The sequence below is a fragment of the Homarus americanus genome, unplaced genomic scaffold (genome assembly GCF_018991925.1).
Source record: "Homarus americanus isolate GMGI-L3 unplaced genomic scaffold, GMGI_Hamer_2.0 scaffold25013, whole genome shotgun sequence".
Lineage (NCBI taxonomy): Eukaryota > Metazoa > Arthropoda > Malacostraca > Decapoda > Nephropidae > Homarus > Homarus americanus.
Window position 1 is genome coordinate 9,162,517 of NW_024722158.1, and position 10,093 is coordinate 9,172,609.

Consider the following 10,093-nt stretch of genomic DNA (forward strand, 5'->3'; position numbering starts at 1 on the left):
GTTAGTCTTGGGACACCTAGCCTCAGGGCACATTAATCTTAATACACACTAATATTAGGACACACAATTCTTCACACACACATTAAAACTAGGACACATAAGTCTTAGGACACATTCCACTAATCATAATGTCCCAAAACCACCTTTCTCGTATACCAGAATGTCCAAGAGAGAGAGAGAACGAGACATTCCCCACATCACAAAAGCCACATCACATTAGTCTCCACATTTAAGACCTCTTCATTATTATTATCCATCTCTGTATTGTAAACCCTACGTTATTTTTTCTCCAGGTACATCGCACACATTATTAAAACACCAGGAGGTTCCTTGAGTGTAATTAGAACTGGTGTCTCTTGAGTTTTATTCATTCTTAGGAGTGGGAAGCGTGTGTGAACGTCGGATTCATTGTTTTGAAGATTAACTATCCTAATGCTAATCTAACCTATCGCTAATCTAGCCTTATTTATCGTAATGCTAATGTAAACTTGTTAAACCTAATGCTACACTAACCTAATTTAACCTAACGCTTATATAACCTACTCTAATCTATCCAATTATTACATAACCTAACCTCATACTGACCTGATCTAACCTAACCTTATACCTTACATGACCTACCATAACCTAACCTTATACTTTACTTGACCTAACATAACCTAACCTTATACCTTACTTGACCTACCATAACGTAACCTTATACCTTACATGATCTAACATAACCTAACCTTATACCTTACATGATCCAACATAACCTAACCTTATACCTTACATGATCCAACATAACCTAACCTTATACCTTACATGACCTAACCATAACCTAACCTTATACTTTACTTGACCTAACATAACCTAACCTTATACCTTACTTGACCTACCATAACGTAACCTTATACCTTACATGATCTAACATAACCTAACCTTATACCTTACATGATCCAACATAACCTAACCTTATACCTTACATGATCCAACATAACCTAACCTTATACCTTACATGACCTAACATAACCTGTTCTAACCTAACCTTATACCTTACATGACCTAACATAACCTGTTCTAACCTAACCAAATGTAACCTAACCAAATGTAACCTAACCAAATGTAACCTAACCTAATCTAACCTTACTACCCGGGTAACGTTAGGGCGAAATAAGCTGTGGTGGCTAATTTTCAGGTGATACAAATATAGTTCTTCCATAGAGACAAAGGCTAATGTTATTCTTTTAATCAACCGTAAGACACAATGTGTTGAACTAATATCGATTTCACATTAAAAGATAAAATTAACGTGAAAAAAACGAAGCTTGACGCATTAATGCTCCTCTTGTTGCAACAGGTGAAGTTATTTCGTATTTTGGTAAGGTTTTTTAAGTTAATCAGTAGTTCTCAGTAGTTAGGTGAGATTTGGTGAGTTTAGCTGAAGTGAATTTAAAGATTTACTGTGAAGAACAACAAGACTTGAGTTTACTATGAGGAAAACTTATTGTGTCGAAGCTTTTTTTGGGTCTGGTTGGTGTGTGTAGGTGATGCTGCTGGGATCTGTTTATCAGTCTGCTCACGATAAAGGTTACATAAAGTTGATGAAAAAAATCGCATCTACCAGGTGTTATCAGGTAACTGTTTGCATGATATCAATGATGTTAAATTGATGTGAAATGGGAAAATGTTATGCGAGGCCATTTTACACTAAACTGGTGGTAAATAAGGAACCCTTTTACTCTGCTCTTAAGTTCATTCTCATATATATATATAACCCTGACAGAAGTGCCATTGTCAGGCTTTATTCCCCGACTGCCAGTACACAGATGTGGAAGGAAACACCTGTATGATAATCAAAGAAACACTCAGGTAAGTTTATACCTCCGCAAGGACCGCTGATAATTTTTTCCACCTGGTGCTGTGACTAACAGACTAATGAGACTGGAATTAAACTGTTTAAGAGTCAGTCCTCGAGGCTCTATGACTGTAAACTCTGGGGTCTCTTCAATCATGACTTAATGAACATAACTGCCAGGGGAAGAAACTTTTAAAGCAAATTCTTGATGTTCATTCTTGATGTTATAATAATTGTTGCCAGGCCAGCTGTCTACACCTACAGTAAAAGTGGTGCTTAACTCCGTCGTTCATGAGGGGGGAGCCGTCCAGTAAGGAGCATCACCTCAGTTTTACTACACACCGTTCTGTCATTGAAAGACATAACAAGCAAGATCCTGAGGACTTCGGGGTATGTGCCGTACACCTATAACGTAAATACCTTAATCTATCTATATAAAACAAAGAAGTACAGGGTGAGCATAAAGTCTTTCCCTGATTACAAACATTTATTACACAAAACATATGCTAGGTATAAACATACAGTTTTTTGCAGCTTAAAATATGCATGAAAAAAAATCTATGAATTCGTCTACACAATGCTACAATATTCATGTTTCTATCTAGAATGGTCTTCGAGATATGATTTTCCATAATCAGGGAAAGACTTTTTGCTCACCCTGTATGTCTGTTTGTGTGTTTGTTTGTGTGTCCGCACGAGAATCACGGAAACTACTTTACTGATCTGTAGTGATGATGGATGGTGTTATAGGTAGTGATGATGGATGGTGTTATAGGTAGTGATGATGGATGTTGTTATATGTAGTGATGATGGGTGGTGTTATATGTAGTGATGATGGATGGTGTTATAGGTAGTGATGATGGATGGTGTTATAGGTAGTGATGATGGATGTTGTTATATGTAGTGATGATGGGTGGTGTTATATGTAGTGATGATTAGACAATAAAAATATAACAGTTTAATGCAAAAAAATATACTTTGCTGTACCGTTGTAGTGAAAAACATGGTGGAACTTACATACACCGTTAATGAACTATTGATGGAAGAAGAAGTTTTGGGGACTGAACAGTGAGACAACGTGGAGCCTCCCGGAGGGTGGCATCCTACCGTGGCCTAGCGAAAGAGCCGTTTCTGCTAGTTTATAATAATGTTTGTTGTAATTGTTTAACATAGTTAACTTATACCACGTGATTTTTTTTTATGTTTAATATAATTCTAAAACTTAGTCTTACACTTATCCATTCCCAGGACTGGTATTCTCTGTTGTAGTGAGGTAGTTATTCCCAGGACTGGTATTCTCTGTTGTAGTGAGGTAGTGATTCCCAGGACTGGTATTCTCTGTTGTAGTGAGGTAGTGATTCCCACGACTGGTCCAGTGGTTGTGGGTGTTTATTGTTTCCAGAACACAAAAGTCTGTGCTTCACCTCCTGGTACAGTCGGCCACAGTTCCTCCTGTTACAGTACTTGGCACATTTTGAGAGCTATGGCAGCTCTGTGTTTGTTTACATTATAGTAAAACTCCCAAAATGGCCCTAAGGAACCTCATAATAGTAGCCACACTAAGCATGCGAAATAAACAGTCCACCTCTATCTGTGAATACACGCATTTCTTGTATGGTTATACTTTTAATACATATGTGGCGGTGAAGCAGTGTGTTGTGACGTAAGGAGAGAGAGAGAGAGAGGAGGGGGTTCTTTGTCAGTTAGGGGAGAGGTGCACCTACAGTACTATCGTGTCTGGTAATGTGTCCTCAATCTGTGAATGATATTTGGTATGTGTATTTAGGTAATATTGCGATAAACCAATATAACGTTATTACAGCCAGTCTTCTTTATTATGTGGACAACATTCGTACTCTGCATGTTAACTCGTTTGCCAAACATGCATATAGTAGTTTAGCTAAATTTTAGAAGTGATTTCTAAACTTGCCTCCAAGGGTGACCTGATATGTGATTTGTCTTTACTCTTAATTGAATAATATCAAGTTTGGTATCTGTATGATTCACTCATGACGGTTTTAAGAAAATATGTGTTAAACCAGTCCTGCCACCACCACACAACCTCACCCACCCCACACACCATGATAAAGCCTACCACTATCCACTTTTATTCTGCCATCTCTTACACTATGTTGGTATAGTGTCAGGAAGATGGGTATGGATAAGGTATAGTGTCAGGAATATGGGTATGGATAAGGTATAGTGTCAGGAATATGGGTACGGATTAGGTAGTGCACTCTACTTCATTTCTGTGTGGCTAGTCATAAAAGTAGGATATGTACCAATTTAGATTTTGGAAGCTATTTTGACGGCTATTTCTAGATCATGTTATTACTAGCTTAACAAGTTGAACAGGTGAACGAAGAGTAATGAGAAAATAAGACAATAATACACAAATAAAATAGAGAAACAAGACTAAACACCATCAGGTTCTCCTTAACTGGTGCTGAGTGAGACACACACAATCAGGACATGCACACGTCGCCTCATCGCTTGACACATAATTCACTTTGTTCACTTAGCAGATTAATCAGCGGGGCTTCCATCTCCATTTCTCTCTTACGTCGTCACACATTATTCGTGTCCACTGTGCGTGTCTCCTGACTGACATATTCCACCGACATGTTCTCAGATTTCAACAATTATATTACTGACTCAAACCTTCTGTAATGCGGTCATTGTCTCCTTCCCTTCACTGTATGATCGTATTATTCAGTATTATTCATATACACCTTATTCAACTATGAAAGAGGGTCGTCCCATATGCATTGCACCAGAGACTAAGCCTTCGGTACACAAGGAGGCAGCATGGCCGGTACTGCACTAGACTGTCTTCACTTCCCCAAATTGAAAATTACTTCTGGGAATACTGGGAGTGACCAAGTTCGAACCAACGACAATTAGAAAAGGAGACGAGTAGTATATCCAATCGGCCACCGCATTACATAATAAAGACTATTTTATCACCAGCACGTTTCTTCATGGACCTATTTACTGTGGTATATAATTATGTTCTTTACTACAGAATTCTTTTAATTCCTCTGATACAGCGTAATTTATTTATTTCTTACCTCTTCAAAGAACTGTATTCCAGACTACAGTGTGTCATACAATCTTCTTTCTATAAATGTCTATTGGAGTTAGTTCCTTAGGTTAGGTTAGGTTAGGTTAGGTTAGGTTAGGTATAATAATGAGATTACCCACAACACACAATTTACACCCATCAGGTATCAGTATAATAATGTTCAAATTTACCTTAATTATGCTCATTTATATTTGTAAAGCAAAATCAGTTGTATTAGAAGAGAGAGAGGAATTTAGTTTTTTATTAATTTATTTATTTATTTATTTATTTATTTATTCCGAGATATCTAACATTAATTTAGTGATTTTGGATACACACGTGGGCAGTTGTGTTGATAGATAGAATGGGCATTGGTAGGTACTGTAGGTTGATCTTAGGGAAGGTAGTGGTGGTGCAGGTGGTGATGGGAACTTAAGACTGATGGGACACAACTGAGACACTAATACGACACAACTGAGACACTAATGGAGCACTACTATGACACTAATGGGACATAACTAAAGGGACAAATGGAACACAACTGAGACACTAATGGGACACACACACACACACACACACACACACACACACACACACACACACACACACACTGACCTTCTGGGTAATAGTGCTGGCGGATGGTGGAGGTCTTAACATCATGCCTCTTGAGTCCTGGCATGTGCTTCTGGAAGGAGTTCATCTCCCTCTCGGCGATGACTTTGAGGCCGTCGATCACGTTGTCGTCTCCCAAGTCCTCATACTTGGAATACTTCGCCTGCCCGCCACCATCTGTTCGACCAAGAGACAATATGTATTAGATAAAAGAAAGATACAAAGTGATATGTTGAACTAGATTTAAAAGCTCGTATTTCCTATCTATAAGTAAACATATGTAATTTAATTCCTTTGAGTACGATGACTTAATCCCCGAGTATGAAAATTTAACCTCATTGAGCAGGATGTCCTGTCAGCTCCTTGAGTATGATGACCTAACCCCATAAGTACAAAGACTTCAGTCATTGAGTACGAAGTCTCAACTTTCTGGGTACAATAAACCTTGAGGAGTACGATGATTTTGTACTCAAGGGGCTAAATCATCGTAATCAAGGACTTAAATCATCGTAATCAAGGACTTAAATCATCGCATTAAAGGATTAAGTCATCGTAATCAAGGGGCTAAGTCACCGTAGTCAAGGGGTTAAATCATCATAATGAAGGAGTTAAACATGCTTCGATATTCACTGAACTAATCTCAAGTCGGGCAGCTTCTCATCCGTAAGAGACTCGTGTTACCCAGTATTTGCCCAACTCACGATGAAATCCAGGTTAGATACGGTAAAACACAGAATAAAAACGTAAGACATAGATTTTACACAACTAGAAGAAAGAAAAGGAACGAAAAAAGCTTAAGATTCATAGGCAGTCTGTCCAAATGTCACATATACGCTGACATCTTCACCTTAAGAAATACAATAGTTTAGAGCTAAGAGATGAGGTACAGAGAGAGGGGACGGAACTAGTAAGAATCCAAATGTCAATGAAGCGAGACAAAAATCTATTCTTGCAAAAAAACAGCTAAAACAAATGAAGGTATTCCACCAAAATACGTGAGAGTGTTACTGAAGATGTTAAAGTTTGAGGGGCAACGGGGGTGTAACGTCTTATATAAAAGGAGCCCCGCATACCAGGTCCTGCAGGCTGGAGATGTCAGAGATAAATTGGGGTGGAGAGATCACATTTTTCCACAGGCTCAAAAGACATGAAGTCATAAACTGGCGAAGCAAAAAAAAAAAGTCTGCAGCAGCCACTACAAGAGCACAATAACGAGTCTTAAAAGAAGAACAGTTTCTAAATGTGTAGGAAACTTCTACAATGGTGAAACTCTTACAAAAAATTCCAGAGGAGGTCTATTAAGGCAGGTCTTGTGTCATCATTGTAACTGGCTGAGTTACCCGGGACAGAAGATGGTACACGGCCATCCCCTAGTCCACCCGCACCTCCCTACCAAATTTCAACTCTATCTTCAAAACTGTAGAAATGCATAATGAAAACACACACACACACACACACACACACACACATACACACACACACACACACACACACACACACACACACACACACACACACACACACACACACACACACACAGAATCATGCCTCAGCAGAATACTCTGGCTACACCATACGCTCTCTCCACCCTGGAAATGCCATCCTCAGTGACCTCCACCACCAAGCACTGGAAGAGCTGTGGACTACTGCACCACCTCGCCAGCCACCTCCTGCAGCCCCACCAACTAAGTGCAGTCTGCCACTACAACAAATTCAGCCCATAAGAACCCGCACCGATAGATATAAGAACAGCACCATCCCATCTATTGTTAAAATAATAAACAACTCTGATTTATGTACTGTACAGCCCTGTAAATGTATTCAAGCATATTATATCATTATGTCTAAATCAAATGTAAGTCTGTATATTAGCCACCGGTACAACTCTATTAATAAACCGTTTATTATTTTATTATTATTATTTATTAACACACACACACACACACACACGCAGCGCACACACACACGCGCGCGCACACACACACGCACACACACACACACACACACACACACACACACACACACACACCAGCTATCATTATCAAGGTTGTGCTTCCTAATAGTTAAAAAACACTTTGACTTTATCTTAACTGACTTAGGACCAGTACCAGATCCTCAACCACTGCCTTCCTATCGGTGTAGTACACACTTATCAGTGTCTGTCCCCCACTCCCACTCAAGACAGAGACCATCAAGACCTTACAGGCCGATTATTGACTCTGAGTACGCCTTGTTGCGGATAGTTCATCATCCTGGGATCAATGCAGGTGATGACGGGAAACCAAATGGATAAATTATACCAACACACCACACGAAGTTCACACCACTTTCTTCCACGAGAAGTCCGAGATCTCACCCAGCTGACTTGCCCGGATCACACCTCGGATCAAAAGACCTATGCAACAGAGAGACAGAGCCTTTCATCTCAATGACCCATCCGCTACAGGTCACTTCTGCAACAGAGTCATCCGCGAAATACGCACTGAAAAGAAGTCCCACTACCCAACCAAATTACAACACCTGAAGCAGACCAACATCAGTCAATGGTATGGTAAGCTTAAAGAACTCTGTGCCAAACATATGACACACCTCCTCCTAGCCATCTCACTAATGTTGACGCAGCTGAGAAACAAATAAACATTTCTGCTACTATATGCCAGACGCTCCCACGGCTTGACACAACCACTCTTAGTTTACTCACAGCCCCTTCCCACTGACTTAGTAGAAGAATTTGATGGCAAACGCCTGGACAAACTTAAATTAAACGCTCTACCACCCCCATTGACTTACCAATGAAACTATTCAAGAGTTCTCCCGGAGCTTGCTAACCCTCTGCTCCATCATCAATGCTTTCAGTCAGTTCAGATGCCCAGCTGACTGGAAGACCTTATATCACCAGTGCCCAAGTCAACCAGCCCACAACTTAAATCAGCTACGACCTATTGCAATCACCCTACTACTCTAGCCTAATCCAGAAAGTTTCAGTTTGACTGGCGAGCTGATATTGTAGGAGTCGTAGACCAGCAATTTGGCAACATGAAACTTCTCCACCACTCACTGTCTTGTCAGCTTGATTACATATACCGCCATCTCGAGAAACGAAAACGTCTGTAGCTGTCGCTCTTTGATTTCACTAAAGCGTTCGACCAGTCGACCACAATATAATTAAACAAAGCTTATTGACCTCGGGCTGGAGAAGTCTCATACCATGGCTTCCAGACTTCCCAGTGACCGACGCCAAGCTGTACTTCCTGAGGGCTGTCTCCACCTTCAGTCACTCACCCAGTGTCCCCTGCACCAAGATGGACCACTCTGCTCTATGCTCATCAATGATGCCCTAAGAGAAACCCCTGCTCGCTGAATATGTCGACGATTCCACCATTGATGGCGTCAATTCTGTTCCCAACTATACCGCCTTCAGGATTTATTGAACAGTCTCCAAACTGGGCCACCAACAACCATGTCACCATCAACCATACCAAACATGGTTATGTCATCAACCTCTTCCGACATTGTCCCACTCTCCATTACCCTAGGTCCGAACACACCCAGGTGTAGATTCCACGAAGCCTCGGCGTCACATAGACAACAAACTAAATTGGAAACCACACGTCAGTGAAGTTGTCAACCTCCAGCTCTGTCTCCACCTCCTCCGCTGACTCAAGTCCCTCGGAGTTCCTGCACACGAGCTCTCATTGTGTATACACAACATTCATACTCAAGCTCACCTATGCTCTCCACCTGCTCCTCCCTAAATGCCACAACAAACACCTAGAAAAGTGAAAGAGGCATGCAAGATTATTTTCCTACTCTACATAAGAAGGCTCAACACACTGACCTTTCGACTCTCACTGACCATCACCACGGCCTCATCTGCAAATTTGGTAAGAGTTTCTACACCATCCCTGACACCGGCCCCTACTACCACCTGAGATCCTCTCCGAGAATTGCTGTTCGACACCACAACCGCATCCAGCCCATACGTACGAACTGATCGCCATAAGAACAGCCCAGTCCCAACCAAAATTATCAATACATGTAATAAATCGTATTCACTCCCAGTAAACACTGCTCCTTACACTGTCACTATGTTGAAATGAACTGTAGTTTGAGCTGATCCCCATCTAAGTTACTATATGTCTTATTTGTGTCACTTTGTATATTATTTGTAATTGTAACCCATTCCCCAAATATAACTGTATATTTTCTGGGCTGCCAGCTTTTCTTCAATAACCGCACACATATCTCACACACACACACACACACACACACACACACACACACACACACACACACACACACACACACACACACACACACACACACACACACACACACACACACACACACACACACACACACACACACACACACACACACACACACACACACACACACACACACACACACACACACACACACACACACACACACACACACACACACACACACACACACACACACACACACACACACACACACACACACACACACACACACACACACACACACACACACACACACACACACACACACACACACACACACACACACACACACCACACACACACACACACACA

General features: G+C 40.8%; 1 protein-coding gene across 1 annotated transcript in view; it reads right to left on the bottom strand.

The window, feature by feature from the left end:
* LOC121862046 (monocarboxylate transporter 2-like) overlaps positions 1 to 9,026 on the bottom strand; it is a gene marked incomplete in the record, with an annotated part of 80,118 nt that extends 71,092 nt beyond the window's left edge. Inside the window, 2 exon segments of the mRNA XM_042359977.1 lie at positions 5,517 to 5,690; positions 8,993 to 9,026. Coding sequence (XP_042215911.1) covers positions 5,517 to 5,690; positions 8,993 to 9,026 — 208 coding nt within the window.
* Between the last annotated feature and the right edge of the window lie 1,067 nt (positions 9,027 to 10,093).